General features: G+C 23.2%; 1 protein-coding gene across 1 annotated transcript in view; it reads left to right on the forward strand.

The window, feature by feature from the left end:
- The window catches only part of LOC134833445 (ETS-like protein pointed), a 66,287-nt gene that overhangs the window by 8,043 nt on the left and 35,315 nt on the right, over nucleotides 1–22,929 (forward strand). The window contains exon 3 of the mRNA XM_063847760.1: nucleotides 3,649–3,757. Coding sequence (XP_063703830.1) covers nucleotides 3,649–3,757 — 109 coding nt within the window. The remainder of the gene's footprint in view (nucleotides 1–3,648; nucleotides 3,758–22,929) is intronic.

A 22,929-nucleotide genomic window follows, 5' to 3' on the forward strand; every position in this document is an offset into this window, starting at 1 on the left:
TAACAATTGTAAAAATAAAAAAATATTTTATTTTTTTTTTTGAATATTTTTAAAATATTTTTGAATAAAATTTATATTTTTCATACTACATTTTATACGAAAATCAAATTTTATGATAAAAAGTTATTTGACTTGACTTTATAATATGCTTAAAATTCTTCATAGAAACAAAATTTACTCTGATGACATCCGTTGTCAACGGATGGAATTAACTTTCTAATGAAAAGAATTGAATTTATAGTAAAAAATTTTTTCGATAGATAAATTTAATGTTTAAAAAAAATTTCTGGAACACTTTTGTATAAAATAAGAAATAAATTTTAATCTTAATTTACACAAAAAAGTTTTTATTTTTTGATTCCTCAATTTTTTTGACGAATAAAAACATTTTTTTTTTATTTTCAATTAATAAAATAAAGATATTAGCAAAATAAAAATCAAAAATAAAATAAATTTTTTTTTTACTCGTGAAAAATTGAGGAATTCAAAAAAAATTTTTTTTGTGTTTAAAAATTATTTTAAATAATTTCTCCCTAATTTAAGATTTTTAAAAATTTAACTTAATTTTTTTTAATTTAAACGAAGCTTCAAACTTTTCATGGAATTTGATAGAATTAAAATTTAAAAAAAAAATCTAAAAAAATTTAAAGGATTTCTCCCGAAGAAAAATCTTAATAAAAAATTCTAAACATTACAATATTTATTTTTCTATTAAAAAAAAAATTTTAAATAAATTGTCACACACATCAAAATTCCTTATCGACAAAAAAGATTTGTTTATAAATAAATATCAGTTGCTCTTCGTTCAAAGACGCTGCTGACAAGTTCAAGTGAACACAAAAAAAAAGATAAAAGCTATGATGACTTGACTCTACTAAAACGAACGTTAATCTCGTCACACACTTGAAATAAATATTTTGATAAAGAATGCAAGCCATAAGCGCGATAAAAAAAAATGTTTCATGAAACAATTCTGATGCAATCAAATTTTGTTAGAAATATTTCTTGTTGTTAAAGATAAGATTCCGATTATTATCGTTCGTTATTTTGTATTCTCTCGTATTTGTAGTTGTGACATTGATTGTTGTAAGAAATTTGATTATTTTATCAGCGTTTTTTTTTCTTTATGTAACGTGTTACATATTAAATTTATTTTCCATTGTTTTTCGAGCCTTACAATAAAAAATAATTGACGGCAATAATTATTCAACAATGGTCGTAGCAAACTTCCTTTTTCGTATGAAATTCATCATTTATATTAATATTTCTAACACCATCGCACGATACTGATCTACGGCACAAAAATCTTCAAATATAGCACCTCATAGCGAAGCAACATGAAAACAAATGAAAGCTGAGAATTTTATGGGACATTTATATGTTAAGCACAATCTTTTTATATGACTTAAATATATTCTATGGAAGAGAGCGAGACACCTAAAATACATTTTACTTTTAACTCGACACGTTCACGGAATTTAAATTACATTCTTTTAATGACTTGATTAAGAAAAAAAAATATTTTTTTTTACAATGCACAGATTTTGAATAATTTTTTTTATCTACATAGAACGAAACGAAAGGGGGAAACAGCACTATTTCCGGTCAATTTCTGCTGATAACTTTATTAAAATTTACACACATCGCAATCATGATTATCCATTTATGTTGATTACTTGCCTCGAATCGCAAGTACTACAGAAAAAAATAGACAAACGAGTCTATTACAAAAAAAAATTTAAACGAGAGAAAAGAGAATAAATATTTTACGATGGAAATATTTGTGAATTCTTTGTCTAAGTAGTCTGCAATTTATTGTCGAGATTGTTTTGACTAACTTTCCTGCATTTATTAATATTTTATTTTGCGCGAATTTAATGTCATTCATTAATAAATAATTTATTGCCGTTGGAATAGTTGTGCGAGGATGCTATAAATTTTAGACCAATCATCGAATGTGATGAATTTCACACAATAGAAGTAGATTGATTCGAATTTGTGGGACAAATTTAACGGATTTCATTTAGATTTGGATTAAAAGTTTGTTCTTCTTGTCAAGTTTTGATCGTTTGTTCAGTAATGAGAAAGGCGAATAAATTTAATTTCTTCATTTTTTGTCCCTTGAGGATTTTTATGATAAAAACATTTTCAAAATAAATATTTTTTAATTATTTTTTTGTAATTTTTTAACGTTTTTGGATGTTAAACGTTACTTTTTAGCATTTTATAAATTTAACATATTATGTTTTTTTTAATTTAAACTCAAAATTAGAGAAAAATTAAACAAAATCTTACAAAATTAAAATTTTTGAAAAAAAAAATTATTTTGGTCACGTGACTTTAAAATTTTTTTTTTTTTCACCTGTATTTAATAGAAAACGTCATTTTTACCAAATTTACCTATTCTTTAGTATATTTAATTACACTTTTTGATTTTTTTATTCAAAAAATTCCCAAAAATGTCAAAAATATTCCAATTTTAATTAAATTTTTATTTTTTCCCTTGAATTTTTTCGACAAAATCGGAGGAAAGCGACAAAAAATGGAAAAATAAAATTTATTCGCCTAAAGGAGTTTGATTGCGAGATTTGTTTTGTCACTGAAGATCTTGATATATTGTTGAATTTCGAAGATACGAATTTAAATTGAAGAATTTTTGCTTGGTTTGGATTTCAGTTTTTGAAAATTTTATATTGCTTGGTTTGGATTAACTGGAAAAAGGATAATTAAAAAAATTAAAACTTACCTTTTAAGATTTTCCGATCCTTAAAAATTTCCATCTTCTAAATTGATTTTTTTTTCTTAAAAAGTAAAATAATTAAATTGAATTTTAAATTAAATTAATTAATTAAAATTAATTTTTTAATTAATTTTTTTTATATAAATGATCGAAAATATTTTTTAAAAAATTCAGAAAAAAAACATTAACTTAAATTTTTAATGAGAAAGGAATTTTTCTCCTTTTAAAAAAAATTAACGATCATATTTACCAAAAAAAAAACTTCAAGTGAAATCCCACAAAAACAACATTGTCGCTACCTTAACGGATGTTCACTCCAATTGAGTGAAATTATCCACAGGATAGCAGTTTTCAGGTATTTTGTCGTTACCCAACATTCTCGGATGATGTGGTTTCATGCTACTTACTTGTCACTTCCCTTTGACTTTTCCTCACTGTTACACGCAAATTCACTCATCTGTAAAGAAAAATTCTTAAATTACATGATTCATTCATAAAATTAATTTATGATTTTTTTTTTTGCAACGTTGTCTCTTCATTACTCATTTTACCTTGTTTGTATGTCGCTCACTCACACTTAATTAGGGCTAAAAATAAATTTTGCTTGAATTTTGAATTAATTACGTAAATGTCACCCAATTGACGACGTACTTATACTTTTTATTTACTTTTTTTTTGTTTGTTGAAAAAAAAAACGGAAAAAAACCAAAGAGATCAAAGCTAAATGGACCGCAAAATTAATAATTGCCTTTTATTGTTAGTTTTCGCACCATTTTGTTGTTTGTTTTCACATGTTTGTCACAGCTTTTCATCGCACGGGCAAATTAAAGAAAATTTAAAACGTCAAAATTAATTTATTTTTAAATTTATTAAAATCTCGTGACTTATTTTTTTTTGTTTATTTTCAGAGTTATGACATCCCGCCGATCGTCATCAAGGAAGAACCCGAAGATGCGCAATACATTCAAAAAGTGCCAAGTTTATCGGATCTCTCTGATCCTGAAGCATCCCTCGGAGGTAAGTCATTTTTTTTAAATTTGATTTTAATGTTTTTCTTCATTTAAAAAAAAAAATCCGAAAATTTAATTCAAGACCTGGATTTTTTTTCCTTCAATAAATACATAAATTTAAACCATACAGCACCTTGGTTGATGATACGAATAATAATAAACATAGTTTTATAACAGAAAATAAAACGAAAAAAAAAACGCGTTTTGGTGTTCGTTTAGCTCGCGTTTGTGTTTGTACCGAGAGGCATAACATGAATAAAATATGAATGAGTCTGGTTGTCGCGTTGCGATGCGCGTGTGTTGGTAAGTTTCATTCATAACTTTTTTCTTCGAGTTTTGTATCAACAACATACAGACGAGTTAAACGTAAATAAAGTATAATTCATCAGAAATATTTTATAAAAGACGACAGGCTTGAGTCTGTTTCAGGTCTGATAATAATTATGAATGAATATTTGTAAAAAAAAAAAATTTTGCTGATAAACCGATTTTTTTTTCGGTTTGTTATTTAATCCGAATTTTATTACATATTGACAGCACGTTAGTTTTTTACAAGGCTAAAGAATTGATTAAAAAGTATTTTTTTTATTTTTCGTATTTGTTCAGTAGTATTTTTGATTTGGAGACTTCAATGAATGAAATTTGAGATAAGAATTCAAAATCTTCGATCAAGTTCAGTCGTTGACATAAAAGAAAATCGCCAACCTGCTAATTCAACCGATTTTTACGTTAATTCAATTTTTATAATGAACTTTTAATAAAAATATATAGATGGCGCTCGTGATTTCTTATGCAATCCATGTCACGAGCCTACCAGATTCTAACGACTTGAGATAAAAATTTTTTTTTTTAAATAAAAAATGAAAAAAAAATAATTATTAAGTTGATTTAAGGGAACAATTATTTAAATTTTACTAAAATCAACTTAAAAAATTTTTTTTATTTAATTTTTTCAATTTTTTATTTAAAAAAATATTTTTTTATTTAAAAAAATTAGACCAAATTAATTTTTCTCATTAAAATATTTTTTTAAGTTCATTATTATTTATTTTGTTAATAAAAAATAAGAAAAAGTAATTTTTAAATCGATTTAAGGGAATTTTAAATAAAAATATTTTTAATAAGAATTATCAAAATCAATTTTTCTCATTAAAATATTTTTTTTTATGCTCATTAAAAATTTTTATTTATTTTATTTAAAAAAATAATAAAAACTTAATTTTTTTCTGTAAAAAAAAACTTAATAATAGGAACATTTAAAATCATGCAAAAAATCCTTTAAAAACCCTCAAGCTTTAAAATTTTAAAGCAATTTTCTAACTAAATCCAATTTTTCCATCATTAACTGAATTTCGCTCCTTCACATTTGCTATAAAAAAAAACTTTAAAACTAAGTCATAAAAAATCGCAAAAATAATTGAAAGGAAGGACAAAATTTCATTAAAACAGCTTTTATCGTCGTCGTCGTTTCTCTTCTCTTTCAATCATCTCGCAACTTCCATTATCTCAACCTATTATTAAATACACGTTCCTCCAACAACAACAACAACAAACGACATTAGAATCAATTAAAAACCACTCTTTTTTATTTTATTGGGGCAAGAGAACAACAACAATCGTGTTGTGATTGAATTTCGGGATCTGATGAAAAAAAATCTCTCTGCAAGTAAAATTAAAATATTTCTTTTGACCGGATATTCGCACGAGTACCTTTACATTTTTACAAGCAATCACAAGAGAGAGAAGACAATACAGAAAAAAATATACAAATATTGACCAAATTCTCGTTTTTTTTTTCAAAATTTAAATACCATTAAAATGTATTCTTTGTGCTTTATGACTGTTAGTTCGTATAACATTTAAAAAAAAATAATAAAAAAATTCAAACAATGAGCAAGAAAACAGCTAATTTATCATAAATTATCATATAAGCAAATAATAATTAATAAAAAAAAGTTGAAATTTTCATAAAAAGATTCAACTTTGCGATGAACGGCGATGAATATTCAAAGGAAGGGACAATTAATGCGTATAAAAATCAAATGTGGAACCAAAAATAGTATAAAAAAGTCTATAATTACTCCGTGAAACGACAAAGGGAACAACTTCAAACGATCCTCTAAAGTTGTTGAGGGTGCCTTTTGTTTCGGACGACGATGACAATTCCAACAGGTGTGTGTTTACTGTTCTGTATCGACATCGTCGTTTCATATGAGGGTCAATGCTTGACTGAAAATTAAGTTATTTTTTTTATGTATTTTGCATGTTTTCCATTAAAAACATGAAAAAAATTAGAAAGACGAACAATAGAATTTATCTAAAGAGTTTTTAAATGTTCTGTGTCATGATTAAAAACCCGCGTAAAACAATTAAATTGAATTTCTTTGTTCGTCGAGTGCGTAACTGTAATTTTTTTCGGACTCTCTCAAGACATTTTTTCTTTTTTTTCGATTATGTAAATTCACGTTAATTGACAATTTATAAAAAATTACCTTAATTAAAAATGTAATTCAGTTCGAAAAGATCATGTTGTGTAAAATTTTAATTTTTTCACACATTTAAAAATTTATATATATTGATCTCTTAATCTCGATATACACGCAACCGAACCGAGAGCCGATCAATATTGACATAAATCAATGTCACCCAACTGCCGGTGTTGAACATGATAACTGTATTTTAATCACAGTCAGTCATTTATATTTATTTAACGATTGAAAAAAAAAACTTCATTCATGTTTGAGATTCGAAATTCGTTCATTCATAATACACAACGACTTCCCAATCAATATTTTAACATCTCGCGAGCACTTCGCTACGCTGTCGTTGGACAAGTGTCAATATCCCATTAATGATATGCGCTAATATGCAGTGCTTCGGAGAAACAGGTTCATTTCATCATGTGCGTTTGTGTGTGAAGAAGCAAAAAAAATATTGCTTTTCATAATTAAGAGACGCCACTAATCTCATTGGCTTATTTGATGTTATATTAGCAAATTATGTTATACTTATCTCTTTTTTTTGTCTTTTTTTTTTGTTCGTTTCTGTTGAAAAGAGAGATTTTATGGATGTCTGTCTGTTTTTTTGATGGTTCATTGAATATATTGAGCTTTGCTTAATTCAAAAGCAAGTTTGTTGATGTAAAGTTGGTTTTTGTTAAAAATAACACTTTCGTTTTGTTCAAGATATCAAACCAAAGAGAGCGATACTTTACTTATATAGGTTAAGTGACATTCAAGACATAATTACGACTTGTCCTTATATACTTACCATTTTATTGTTTCAGATTATTTTCCCTAAAAGAAATTTAAAAAAAAATTAAAAATATTTCTTATTAAAAAAATTTTAAACAAATTAAAAAAAATTAAAAAAATTTAAAAAAAATTTAAAAAATTTTAAAAAATTAAAAAAAAAATAAAAGAATTTTAAAAAATAAGAAAAAAAAATTAAAAAATTTAAAATATTTTTTTTTTTAATCTGAAATAAATTTTTAGTCAGTTTATACTTAACTTGATTTTTTTTAAGTTAAAACGCGCTTTTGTTCCTTTTCTTCATGGCAAATTTTTTTCTTCATTTCTTCATCTCTTATTATCCGTCGCCTGTGAATTGGATTGGATTTCTGAAAGCATCACACACGAAAAAATATGTCAATACATATTTATGTAAATTAAAAAATTAAATTATTAAAATAAAAAAGATAAAACAACTTATTGATCAACATACATAATTCATATGCACAAAAAAATTTGCCTTTTAAAAATTTTTTTTGCGCTAATTTAAAAAAGTTTTCATTCATAAAAAAAATTATTTGTATTTTCTGTTTTTATGCAAATTTGCTTTCATTCATAAAAAAATCGCGCTACTTTTTTTTTTGTTCTGTTATCAAGTGAGAGATATTTACCTTCTTTGATGCGAAGCGACCTCGATTCTCCCGCCGTTTTTTTTTTCGCTTCCAAAGAGCTGTTGACGATTAAAAGGCAAATCACGACAAGAAATAAAAATTCCTCTTGGTGCTTCTGATAACTGACATCAAGGCTAAAGCTTCTGTAAAGCGATGAGCACGTGTAAATTCATAAACGAACTGCTGAAGTTGTGTGTTGCATTTAAATGTTTTTTTTTTGTTTTTTTGGGATTAAAGTAACAAAAAAAAAATAGTGAAAGAGATTTTGACAGACCAAGACGTGAAATTGTTATTTTTTCAATTAACCAATCGATTATGAAAATAAATATCGCGTTGAAAGCACAGTTTGAAACGGCGCCACTGTTTTATATCAGTCAATTTTTTGTTTAGATATTTTTAGTTTTTCAATCATGTTTTTGTTAAAATACGTTGAAGTATGGAAAAACGGACTACCTGTTGATTGGTTATTTTAGTTTTGAAGTTTTTAATGGATCAAGTGCCTTTATTTGTTTATTTTTTCCCAAAAAAAGATTCAAAATTGAAAATGTTTCGATCCAAACTTTTCTCATCAGTTCAAGTGAATGCTAATCACGTTAGAAGCAAAGCAAAAGCGTTTAACCTCGTTAAAAATCACTACAAAACGCTTTAATACACGCCATAAACATTCATTCAAGTTACTTTTATGTCGCTATACGAAACTCTATCAGGAGAGTTTCATTCAACATTTTTTTCTTGCGACGCACACCGAGATGCAAAAGACGTCGAGAAAACGATATAAAATGGAACAAAGAAAAATTAATAATAGCAAATCCAAAGCATGAACAGCCACGCGACTCTTTTCCCATCCATGCAAATATCCACGCAGAACGCGCGAGATGAATGCAATAAATTGCAAGAGTTTAGTTGCATTTTGCATTTATACCTGCGCGTAAAAACAAAAAAATAAGAGAAAAAGAGGAAGGATGTGAGTGCAAATCAGGTTCTTTACGCACACATGTTTTATTATTATTTTATCTTGCACTTACATCATCTTGCTGCAGTAACTCGAAGGCATATGCAAGAAAAATACTCTTTCGATGGATGTACAGAGCAATATTTACTTTTTGGCATCATGGTTTTTATATCGAAATATATCAGGGAGGCTGTTAAAGAAGTTTATCTCTTCATGAAAAACACTGTTTCGTGAGTAGTTTGTTCGAGACAATGGGATTTGTAATCTGGACCTTCTTCTTGTACCGTAATCATGTTGGTCTTGAACAAGAGAAATTGACAGATTTGTCCTCAATAGCCTTTTTGTCATTTTGTATATCGTCATTGCTTTTTCGTATTTAATCATGTCATTCACTTTTAGGATATTATTTGTAATTTTCCGAAAAATTGTTCCTTTTCCAATTTTTTAACCTCATAAACCTTCAGTTATCTTTTATGAACAATTTACAAAAGAAACTCAGGATGAACTGTAAAATAGAACTCAAGTTAAAGCGTTACAAAGGCATTATTTTAAGATTTTCATATTGTTCAAAAAATTGACTTTTCTACAAATATTTGAAAAATCTTATTTTTTTATAAATCAAAACATTTACATATTTACTTCATTTGTTCAATAGTTAAAATTTTATCCAAATTTTTGACATAACTAAAAATTTTTGATAAAATTTTAATTTTTGAGCAATTGTCTTTAAAATTTGTAAATGTTTTGATTATAAAAATTAAGAATTTTCAAAAATTTGTAGAAAAGTCAACTTTTTGAACAATGTGAAGACTTAAAATAATGCCTTTGTAACGCTTTAAATTAAGTTTTATTCCACAAATTATTCTGAAGCTCCTTTGTAAATTGTTCATAAAAACTATCTGAAGGTTTATGAGGTAAAAAAATTGGAAAACAAAATCTTGGAAGGAACTTACCTTTACACCCTGTACCTTTAAGCATCGTAAAGAGCCTTACTTTGTTCAAGCCTCATAATAATAACAATAATTGCTGTTGGTGTTGGATGCTGCGATTTTCTACTCAATGAATAGAGATGTGGTCAAACTAGTTCAATCACTTGCTCGATGTTCTCGTTTTGTTTCGTTTCTACTCTTTTATCATCATCATCATCATTTTTCTCTCCTGCTTTTTTCCAATCCATAAATAAAATACGATCCGGTTATTAAATGCAATTTCAATTGTACGTGTCGGAGATGCAGATACAACTGTGCAAAACTCAAACACACAGGTGAGGAACATGAAACAAGTCAATTATAATATTCTATCATTATTTTCCATTCATTCAATTTCATTCATTGATTTTACTTTGAATGAAACGAGAAAAAAAGTCGAACGTTTTTTAAACGATGTGACTTGTGGTTTAAATGCTAACTAACTATTTAATAGTAAAGGCGCCAGTTTTTTTTCCTTTTTTATTTATCCCTCAAGAGTAATAAAAATTAAACCACATTTCCTTTCATCTTTGGTTTTTTTTTGTGTCTCTTGATGAAATTCTCCTAAAATGAGCAAATATTGACATTTTCTTCGTACAACTTTTAATTAATTATACCTTGAAGCAGTTTTCATCGTTCTTCTTCAATTTTATTCAATTTTAACATTTTTTAAATTCCTTTTTTAATAAAAGTGTCGCATCTTGAGAAAAAATTTCATAATCGAACCGGAAATCGAAAAAAGTTAACCTTGAATTAAATTTTCGTTCAATCTTGATAAAAATAAATTAGATTTCAATCGAAATTGAATTCTAAAGAGGTTAACTGCCATTGTTTCAGATGTTTGTGTTTATTTGAAATTCATTAGAATTTCATTCAATTCAGTAGTAAAATCACATAATTTACGACTGATTTACGTTACGTCACAAAAGTGATGATTTTACTTTTACTTTACTACATTTACAACTCTTCGAAACATCAACTACTGTATTTTTTTCCTTTTCTTCTTATTCTTCGCGTTATTATATTACCGGAAATTTCTAATTCTAATTCTAGATGCATGTGTTTACAAATAATTGTAGATTAGTAATAATTTATGTTTTAGTAGGTGTTCGGCGTGTAAATGTTTCGTAGTTGTTGGTGTTTTGTGAATGGTTTGTGTTGTGTTGTGTGTGTGCGTTGACTTTTTTATGAATGAAAATGCTCGGTAGCAGTTTCTTGTCTATCACGACATGATTTGTGTGTTACATCATTTTTTAAAGGCGTTTTGCTAAAGGGAAATTATTGGTTTTGGATTTTGTCTGTCTGTGTTTAAAGATTATTTTAAGAGTTTTAATTAATTTTAAAAAGTTAAAAATTTTCTAATTGAATTTTAAAAAAAAAAATTTATAAATATTCAACAAATTTTTAATTTTTTTTTTAACTTTTTGAAAAACTTTTAAAGAAAGAATTTTTTATATGAAATTTTCTTTGAAAAATTTTTTTAGAAAGAAATATAAAATTTTTTTTGAATTAGCTAAAATGCGATTTTCAAATTTTTAACATTTTGTTTATTTTTAAACAAAAATTAAAAATTCTTGAAGGAAAATTATATTGAAAATATTTTAAGATATAATTTTAACTTAATTTGATTAAAAATGTTAAAAAATCTTCAAAAAAAAAAATTATCTTTATGAAAATTTAGATTAATGAATTTAATCTGAAGTAAAAATAAAAAAATGTTTGTTGAATTTATTTTTTCATAAAAAAATATTTTTCTTTACAATTTATTACTCCTCAAATTTCTCAAATAGAAATTTTATCTTTGAATTTTTTTTTTCAAATATTTTTTAAAAATTGTTAAGGATTAAATTTTGACTTTTTGTTTAAAAAAATTATTTTTCTTTACAATTTATTACTCCTCAAAATTTTCAAAGAGAAAATTTATATTTAAATTATTTTTTTAAGATTTTTTAAAATTTTTGATCAAAATTAGTTTAAAATTCTATAACAAAAAAATTTAAATCTTATTTTCCTTCATAAATTTTGAATTTTTGTTTAAAAAATAAACAAAAATATAAAAATTTGAAAATCGCCTTTTAGCTAATTCAAACAAAATTTCAAATTCCTTTTTAAAAAAATTTTTCAATGAAAGTTTAACAAAAAAAAACTTTTGAAAAAGCGCTCTTGTGAGTAATTAAACGTAAAAAATCTCGAATTATCTAATAAATAAAGTGTCTGTTGAAATAATATGTCACTCATATGTTATTGTTTATTTGTTATTACAACACGAGACCAAGTAGTAAATGTCATTTACACTACTTACGTTCTTTCACAAAAAAAAAAAAATATTTCCAAGAGTCAAATGACTGAAAAGTGTCAACTGTGTGGCATATTCCTTTTGAACAGAGCTCCCATATTGACTGACATCTGATATGACACAGAAGTAAATCTCTAAAAATAATAATAATTAACAATGACATTTGACTCTCATCATTTGTTTCGAAAATTATTTAGATCTCTCGAAAAGATCGTTAACACGCAATAAAAAGTTCAAAAGGTATTCGAGTGATATTTATTACCTTTTTTTTTGGTTCTCCTCTCATATTTAATAATCATCGCCTTGCCTGTGTGTGGTACGAATAGAGTCGGCAACAATTACCGGCATGTTTTGATTTTTCGGACCGAAAAGATCAAATTGCTATAATCAAATCGAGAGGCAAATTAAATAAAAATAAATCCAAAAGTTTTGAGTTGCTGTGTGAAGTAAAGCCGCTCGATGTAAAACAACGGCGTTGATGATGACAATAATGAGCGAATAATATCGAACGCATAATTATATGGCGCATCATTTTCCAAAAACAAATACATCATTATCGTCGTCATCATCACAGAATCAGAAAATGGCGTCGATAAAAGTACATTACGAGCCATTTCACGCGGCGCACTGTGATAGATGAGTAAATGAACATGAGCCCACACACTTTTGTTCGAGTTAACGAATCGTCTTGCCTCCGTCGTGCGAGTAGTGAGAGGAGAAATGAACAACTAGATATGATACGCGAGCAAGCATTAAATTGAAGATTAGACACAGATACAGCTGAATGGGTTACAATATCATATGCGGAGGCAGGGCCCATTCAATTCGCAGCATGGTCGAATCTTTGCAAACAAAGAAGAAGCGTGTTTGCAGTGAAAATTTGTAAGCGATGCTAAACTCTGATATTATTGTAATAATGTAGCCAAGTGTGACGACTTTTAACCTCAATTTCTAATAATATTCGTTTTATGTACGGCTAATTTGAAAAATAAATAAAATAGAAGGCTAAATTCAATAATAACTAAGCACACAGAGAGAATGGCTAAAGACAATGCAAATTATTAATTAAAGACGTAGACACACGGTGCGCATGCAAGCATGTTATAATAATGGCAAAAAAAAAAATTAAAAGTGAAGTTGTCCATCACATCACACAAGATAATGTTTTGTCGAAACTTGCAACGTAGCGAAAATCTTTAGATAAATCAATTCTCAAGGATGACATTGTTGCATTGTGTTTCGCATCGCGGCATTTTTCATGATCATTGTATTAAATTTTTATCGATATTTTTTTTTTATGAATATTCATAATTTTAAAATAATTATTTTTTTTACATTTTAAATATTATTTTACATTTCCTTGTTACATGTAAATATATTTTTAAAAAATCATTTTTATTAATTAAAAAAAAATTTATTGATTTATAATTTATCAGAATTATTTTTTTTTTGAACAATCATTTTAAAAATAAAACTTTTAAATATAAAAAAAAAATTAGAAAAATAAAATTATAATTAAAAGAAAAATATTGAAATTTTGACTTTATAAAAATATTTTGATTTACTATTTTTTATTTTAAAATTTATTTTTTTTATTAATAACTTTTTCACTCGTTTTTTATAAAATATACATTTTTTAACATTCATATAATTATAAAATATTTAATTTAAAATAAATCGTTTTTAAAACAATTTTCATGATGATTTATATCAAAAAATTATTAAAAATTTAAAAATTAATTTATATGTATTTTTTAAATTTAATGAAGTTTAATATATTTTTTTTATTAAAATTAATATTTTTTTTACTTTAATAAAATTAGTGCAAAATTGAAAAAATGTCAAAAAAAAAATTTTTTTTTATATTTTTTAATTTTCAAAGTATTTATTTATAATAATAAAAAATATAATTTAAACAAAAAACAAAACATCAATAATTTAACAAAAAATAAAATTATTTTTATTAATTTAAAAAATTAAATAAAAATTTATTATTTTGTCATAATAAATATTAAAAATAATAATTATTATTTTTTAATATTATTTGTATTTTGTTTTTTATTTTATATTTTAAAATTTTTATTTTAAAAACTTTAAAATTTATATATTTATAAAAATTTAAATATTTTAATTTTTTTGAAACAATTAAAAAATTCATTACAAAATTAGTTTTTTGAGACATTAAATATTTAATTAATTTAATTTATTTAAAAATTGAAAAAAAAAAATAAAATATTAAATTTTATTAATTTAATTTAATTTAAATTTAAAAAATATTTTTATAATGATGTGTATTACAAAAATTAAATATATTTTTTAAAAACATATTTAATAAAATATTTTTAATAAAATAATTGAAAAATGACCAATTAATTGTTAAAAAAATATTTTTTTTATATTAGAATTTAATAAACATAAATTTTATGTTTACGAAAATTAATTTAATAAATTATTAAAAATTTATATTAATTTTTAGAAATTAATTTATAAAAAGATTTATGTAACATAAATTATATGCTAACAATTTATAACATAAATCTATATATGTTTAATGTTAAATCAAACATATATTATTTATATAACATTTTTTGCCAGGATGTAACAAGAATATGTTTATCTAACAAAGATGTCGAAGATATTCTTGCATTTTATTGTTTAAAACGGTAAACTTATGTAATGTAATTACATTACAAGAAGAGTTAATTCAAAAGATTACAAAGTTTATGAAACAGTTACGCGCGCAATATTTACAAAAATGGTATGTATGTTTATAAAAGTATACAGGAAAGTTTTTTTATTTCCTCCCAGAAAAATCACAAAAAAAAACTTTAGATCATGCAGTTATGTTAGATAGCGAGGTAAAAATTATACGGAAAGGAAGTAAATATTTTATGATGTTTAGATTCGGTTTTTTTTATTAATTTTTTACAAGTTTCAAAGAAATCATATGCAAAAGTATACAATTTTTTTGTGTGTAAATTAAAGTTATTATTATTATTTTTCTTAATTATTATTGTTGGAGATGAGCGTTAGTTGATTGATAATAGCGGAAGTTTACTCAATATTATACTCTCTATAACTTTTTATTTAATAGAGATGTTAACATAATTCTTGAAGGCGAAATTTTACAATAATAATAAAAACAAATAGATCGTTCATCATAAATGAATAGATTTAATAACAGTTTACTATTTCACAATATTTTTTACTTTTTGACAGTTTAATAAGTGAGTAAGTGACTTCTAGCTATACGAAACTCGTTTAATCCAATTTCCTTCGCGATGCGATTTTTATTTTAAAATGCAACGTCCAAACATATTTTATGACTTTATTACAATACTAACATTATAATTTGCAGTTTTTTATGTTTTTTTTTTATGTGTGATTGTTTGTTGTACAAAGTTGTAAATAATGGCTCATCGGTAATTCAAGGAAAGTATTGACAATAACAGCGTCGAGACACATAAAGAAGTCACATTCATGGCAAACTTTTTTTTTGAGTGTCTCCTTACCCTCGGGTCTGTTTAACATCGTCTCTCTTTCTTCCCCCAATAAGTATTTGACACTTTGTAAAAAAAGAAGATGATGACATTTAAATTTAATTAAGGAATCGTGTCACTTGTGATTTTGTCGCATTTTCAAGTCGTCTCTGGAATAAATATTTCAATTATTTGCTCGTCGTGTGTTTGTCTTGTGCCACTTTTAAAGTGATGCATGCGAGCATAACTAACAGAGAAAATAAACAACAGCGGCAAAGGTTCGTCTTTATTAATTAATTTCTTCCTGTCTTTCGGTGTTTTATGTTGGGTAATGACGCTGCTGCATGGAGAAATGTTTTTCTGGAAGGCAAATTCAAATTTTCATCAATCTCACTCGTGCTTACGAGATCTTTTACACCCACACAGCGATATACAAGCGCGATGAAACAAGTGAAGTTAATAATAAATAATAAACATAAATGAACAAAACAATTAGACATGAAGAAGATTTTCAACATGCACAGGGCGTTTTGTTAGTTTTTCCGAATTTTTTGTGATTTTTGTATAATTTTGGGTTTTGTTAGGGTTTTGCGTTTTATAAGAGTTATTTTTGTACGTCTTTATTTCAAACATGAGGTTTAAGATGGTTGTGTTCTTTATTATCCGTATAGCTCGAAGTTTATCGCTTTAAGTGTGATCCTAAAATATAAAAATTTAATTAATTATTTATTTTATTTAATTAAAATTTTTTTTAATAATTAATTATTTATTTTATTTTTAATAATAAAAAAATAATTTTTAAAAAATTTTAATTTAAAATTATTTTTAATATTATTTAATTATAAATTTTTTAATTAAAATTTTTTTTTATTTAATGAAATTAAACTTACAAAAAATTAATTTTATTTAAAATAAAATTAAAAATTTTAAAACCTTTCTTTAAATTATTAAAAATAAATTTTTAAATAAAATTATTTAAATTAAATTATTTAAAATATTTTTATTATTATTATTAAAAAAAATTTATAATTTAAAAATAATTTTAAAAAAATTAATTATAAATTTTTAATTATTATTTTAAATATTTTTTTTTTATTTAATGAAACTAAAGTTTAAAAAAAATATATTTTTTTATTTTTATTAAAATAAATTAAAAAAAATATTTAATAATTTATAAATAATTTTTAAAAATTTTAGTTAAGTGTTTTATATAAAATTTATATAGCTTACCTTGACTCCAAAAAATTTATATGAAGTAAATTTCCAAAAAAGCCCTGTAAATAAAGAAATAAATAAATATAGTAAATCGCTTTATTAATATTATCGTAGGTTGTTACTCGAATTAAAGCATAATGACTTATCTCCGGTCGTTGTTGTTTCAACTCAAAACATGCATTAGAGAAAAGAAAAACGAAACTTTATCAACGACATCGGCGAAAAAAAACATATTTTGCCAAATTTATGCATCCAGCAATGAAATTATCATCAAATAATAATAATAAACATAAAAAAATATCTGAGCTACCTGCAAATATAAAGTGCATCGGCTCAAATTTATACTCAAAAACAGAGTTCCCACGGCCTTTTCATTATCATTATTATTATACTATATATAAGATATATATTATAATAATAAAAATCCGATACAGACACATGTATGTTGTGCACTTTATCGGACAAATACTTCATGAATGAAAAAAAAGAAGAAAAAAAAATAATAAAAGAAGGAATATAAAACACAATTTAGAACGAGCGTAAAGAAGGCGAGCAAGAACAAGTGAATGGAGAGTACTATACAACAATAATAATATTAATAATAATAAAAAGAGAGAAAAAAAATGAAAAAGAAGAAAAAAAATTGATACGATAATTTATGATATGAGTTTTTAAGGGTTTGTAAAAGTTGTAAATGTTTTATTATTATGTTCAATGTTTTTTATTCATTTTTATTTTTTTGCGAATAAATTTTGCTCGTTTTTATCTGGGAAAGGAAGATTTATTCAATTTTACCTCTTTTTGTACATGAAATTGAATTAAAATAATCCTTTCATTAATTTTTTTTTGTAGAATGAGTTTTAAAGGATTTGCCGATTAAATGGACTTGAAATTATTTTAATAATAATTTTTTGAGAAATAAATAGTAACTTCTGTTTTGAGGGTTTTGGTCGGTTTCTTTTGACAAAAAAAAATTATTTAAAAAAATAATTTGCTTGGTTTGGAGTAATTGGAAGGTTTTTGAGATTTTGCTTCAGAACTAAAAAAAAATAAAAAAAAATATTTAAAAAAAAAATATTTTTTTTTTGTTTTTTTTTCAACAACGGACTTAATTCCTTTTTTTTCTCAAAACATTAAAAAATTATTTTAAAAAAAATTATTAAAAAAAAAATATTTAAAAAATAATAATAAAAAAAATTTATTTAAAATTTAAAAAAAATATTTAAAAAAAATATTTAAAAAAATATTAAAAAAAAAATTTAAAAAAAAAATTATAAAAAAAAAAAATTATTAAAAAAAATAAAAAAAAATTATTTAAAAAAAAATTATTTAAAAAAAAAAATTTTATTTAAAAAAATTATTTAAAAAAAATTTATTTAAAAAAAAATAATTTAAAAAATTATTTTTAAAAAAATTATTTAAAAAAAAAATATTAAAAAAGTTTTTTAAATAGTTATTTAAAAAAAATTATTAAAATAAATTTTAAAAATAAATTTAAAAAATAATTCAAAATTTCATATAAAAAAAATCAATTTTTAACACTTTCATGTAAAATTTTAGGATATTCGAAACTTAATTCAAAAATCACTCAAATCTCCTTTTTCTTCAAGTGAAAACGAAGAAGCCTGAGAGACATTTAAGAGAATGCAAATTCCCTGTCACCTGATCTCGTTCCGTTTTTTTTTCGTTCTCTTACCTGCACTTTCATTCATGGCCCAGATAAATACGTTCATTGATGATCATCGGTTCGGATCAAGCAAGGTCCTGCTACGTGCTTCGTGCATTGTTCCTCTTCTGTACGAAATTCGGTATTGTGTAATTTAATACTTCCTGTGAGCCATAAGTAACATATTCCATACAGTAGGCAGGTATGAACGTGTACGAAATACTTGACTTTATCAAGTGTATTAAAATAAAAACTTCTCAAGCATTTTTTGTTTGCCCTTTCCATCAGCATCGTGTTGTGTGAATTTTGTTATATAAGGTTTTTATCTTGTTTGTTATTTGTTTACCATCAAAAGGGACAAATAATGTGTCCTTTTTTTCCAACCACTGTTTACATTTAAATTCTGTAAATGTAAAAAGACACGCATAAGTTTCGGGTTTTAGAGCAATTAAGATAGGAGGCGTCTAACTTTTTTTTTCTTCGGTGTGTTCTCAAGTGTGTGAGCGTGAGAAAATCAAAATAAAACCCTTTCTTCTCATTCGTCGAGGTGCGATTTCGTTTGATGACACGAAAAAACATCTAATTGCACTTTGCATCAAAGATAAGTTGTCTTGACACTAATTTTATTTTACTTCATTTACAGTTGATCTCAAATGATTATCCGGTTACTACACTCTTCACCTCCTTCCGGTTATCCGGATCAATTAATTTAATTATCATGCATTAATTTGAATTTCTTTTTCTTTAACTTGTCTTTAGAACACTTCTTCTCATCGCATACAAATCATTAACATAAATGAAAAAAAAAATTTTTTTTTTTAATATTTAATAAATAAATTATTGCAGTGAATGCGAAATCAAGCAAAAAAAGAATCCGTTGCAACTCCCATAAATGGTAGATTGGACTTTTCTTCCTCTTCGTCACTTCACTTCTCTTTTTTTTTGCACAGAGCTGAAATAAAAAAAAATAATTAAATAAATGTCAAAACGGAAATTAGTATAAAATGAATCAATATCATAAAAAAAGAGAAGTTGTCCGCAAAAAAAAAGAAACATCGCGTTCAAGAGAGAGACAAATCTTCTCGTTTAATTAACATGCAAAAAAATGCATGAAAAGAAAGAGGAACGGAAAAGTATAAAGGTTGCAATTTTTTGTTAGGATGTACTTATGATGTCCAATTATGAATTAAGTTGCAAAAAAAATTTGAGATTATTAATGGATTTAGGTTAATGCGAATTTGTTTTTATTTTTTAATTCTATTTAAAAAAAAATAATTTTTTTATTCATTAAAAAATAATTTTTTTTTCCTTAAAAAATTTTCTTTTATTTTATTTAAATTATTTTTTTTTATTTTTTTATTTTTTTAAAATAAAATAAAAAAAAAAATAATTTAAATATTAAAATTTAATAAAATTAAATAAATATTATTTAAAATAATAATTAAATTTAATATTCAAATAAAATTATTTTTTTTAAATTATTTATTCTAATAAAAAATTCTAAATTTATTTTAATAAAAAAATAAAAATTTTTAAGGAAGAAAAAATATTTATTTTTAAAATAGGTAAAATTTTACTTATTTAAAAAAAAATATTTTGTTAATTTTTTTCATTATTTGCTATCAAAAATTATTATAAAATTTAAAAATATTTTTTTTTATATCCAATAAAAGATAATTTTTTAAAGATTTTAAATAAAAATTTTCATAAAATTAAAAGAAAAATATTCAAAAGATGAAAATTTGAAAATCGCGTTTCGCTAATTCAAAAATAAAATTTTTATCTTTCAATAAAATTAAAAATAATAAAAGTTCACTTTTTTAAAAAATCTATTTTGTTAATTTTTTTTCTAAAAATTTTCATAAAATTAAAAAAAAAATTATTCAAAAGATGAAAATTTGAAAATCGCTTTTTGCTAATTCAAAAATAAAATTTTTATCTTTTAATAAAATTAAAAATAATAAAATTTCACTTCTTTAAAAAATCTATTTTGTTAAATTTTTTTTTTCTAAAAATTTTCATAAAATTAAAAAAAAATATTCAAAAGATGAAAATTTGAAAATCGCTTTTTGCTAATTCAAAAATAAAAAAAACTCACATTTTTATTTAATTTAAAAATTTTTTTCATCATCGCATCAGCCTAAAATTAATATTAACTCGCTTCTGACGTTTCATTTCAACACGAAGTTGTTTTTAATTTTTTTTTTTTGCAACCAGAAAAAAAGTTCAATATCTCAATATCAATCGTCAAACAAGACAAGAGATAAACTTTAATTCACACGGTCTGTCATTAACTCTTTATTTTTTTGTTCATCGTTGTGCGTTTTAATTAATTATTTACCTTTCTTACGACTTTGTCACTCATTCATTGCACTTTCTACTAAAATTTGAAAAAAAAGTGATCTGTTCGTTAATTAATTAATTAATTAAATTCAAAATAAAATAAAAAAAAAAAAAACATGCGATGGTCAATGAAACTTTTTCACGCGAACGAAAGAAAATCTGATCCAAAAAACAAAAAAAAAATTAAAGAAAAGGAAAAAAGTACATAAAAAAGATCAAAGAAGTCATGTCAGTTGTGGTCCCCTCTGCTCGCGAGATAATTGATGAACGATCTTGTTGATATATTCTGTAATTAAAATTATATTAACGAGCATCTTGTTCATTTTTCTTTCTTCTTTTTCGTTTTTTTATGATTTTTTTTTTGTTTTGAAAATAAATACAAAAAATAATGTTAGGGGTGCAAAATAGAGGTGTATTGATTTCACTCGCGGCTCGTTTTCTGTAAAAATAAAAAAAAAATCTTAAATAAACAAAATTTACAGCTGTTATGAATTAATCTATATATTTTTACAAATAATTAGTCCGCCGTTTAGTTTGCGCCGTATAAATGATGAAAAGAAAAAAAACATCATTTTACGATCCATGTTTGTTCAATTGCGCTTTTAGTTCGTTTTTTACATTTTTTTTTTATTTTCTTAAAGAATCGGAATAAAAAGACAAATATTTGAGGCCGCCTTTTGTTTATTGACGATGAATGGAGAACATTTATTAGCTCAAGATCTTTTCTTCGTTTCAATTTCTTTGTCGTCAAGGCATCTTTGTTTGCACTGAACAGCGACATTCCCACTAAAAATACTCCTCCTCTTGTTGTCGCTTCAAAAAAGGCTAAAAACTGATTAAAAAAAATAAATCAATAAATTTTACGATTAAACTGCTTTAGTTTAAATTAAGAGCACGTGTGAGGTTTGACATCTGAAACAATTATGATTACACGCTGCTGCAACTCTTCTTCTTTTCTCGTATTTTTTATGATTATTCATCACGCTCATGAATTGGATTTGTTGTTTCTTTGTGCGCTTAATGATGTCGGGATGAGATGGTTAAAAGTTGAAATTAGTGTGTAATATTTTGTGTTCTGTAAAAGGGTAATAAAGTAATTATTAATGAATAAAGTTTATTATTTATAACGAGCATTAGTCATTTGTGTTTAAGTTTAACCATAAAATGTTTCAGAACGAATTATGAGGTTGATTTTTTTTTGGTTTTTTGAAATTTATTTAAATAGATCCCTTAAAGAAATTTTTAAAAAATATTTTTTTTAATTTTTTTACATTTTTTTAAGGTCTCAAAAAGGTAAAAATTTAAAAAAAAAATATTTTTGCCTTTAAAATTTAATTTTTATTAATTTATTTTAAATTTTTAATTTTGATAGAAAAAAATTTATTAAAATTTAAAAAAAATTAAAATTATTAAAATTTTATTGTTTTATTTAAAATTAATTTTTTTTTGGAAAATTTTTGAAGTCTCAGAAAAGTAAAAAAAATCCAAAATTTATTTTTATTTTAATTTATTATTTTTTTAAATTTAATTTTAATTAATTTATTTAATTTTTTTAGTATCAAAAAATTAATTTTATTTTTTTTAATTATTTTTTAAATTAATTTAAATTTTATTATTTTTTTTTTATTTTTAATATTAATTTTTCAATGCTTTATGATTTTTTTATTATTATTTTTATACAATAATTAAAAGAAAATTATTTTTTTTAAATAAATTAAATTAAAAAAATTAAAATTAATTAAAATTTGGATTTTTGTAACATTTTAATAGTTTAAAATTTAATTAAATTTTTTCTTCATAAAATTATTTTTTTTATTTCATTAAATTATAAATAATTTTATTAAACTAATTAAATTTTTAATATTTAATTTATTTAAATTTTTTTTTCTTTAAAATTAATAATATTTTTTTTTTTAATAATAAATATTAAAAAATTCAATAAGAAGCTTAAATTTTATTTTTAATTTTTTTAATTAATTTATAATTAATTAATTTTCTAATGTTTTTGAAAAAATTTTAAATTTTAAAATTTTAATTATTTATTAAAAATATAATTTTTTTTATTTTATTATTTTAAAATTAAAAATTTTAAAATAATTTTTAAAAAAATGTTAAAAATTCAAAAAATATTTTAAAGATTTTTTTAAAAAATTTCAAAATTTCAAAAAAAAAATTTTTCAAAAAAAAAAAATTAAAAAAAATTAAAATTATATTTTGAATTATTTTAATAAATTATTATTTTTAATTTTTTTAAAATTAAATTAAATTTTGTTTTTTATTCAAATAAAAAAATACAAAATTTTTTAAAAAATTTTCAGAAAAGTTAAAACTTAATAAATAAAAAAAAAATTTCTCACAA

Source organism: Culicoides brevitarsis, chromosome 3 (genome assembly GCF_036172545.1).
Source record: "Culicoides brevitarsis isolate CSIRO-B50_1 chromosome 3, AGI_CSIRO_Cbre_v1, whole genome shotgun sequence".
Classification (NCBI taxonomy): Eukaryota; Metazoa; Arthropoda; class Insecta; order Diptera; family Ceratopogonidae; genus Culicoides; species Culicoides brevitarsis.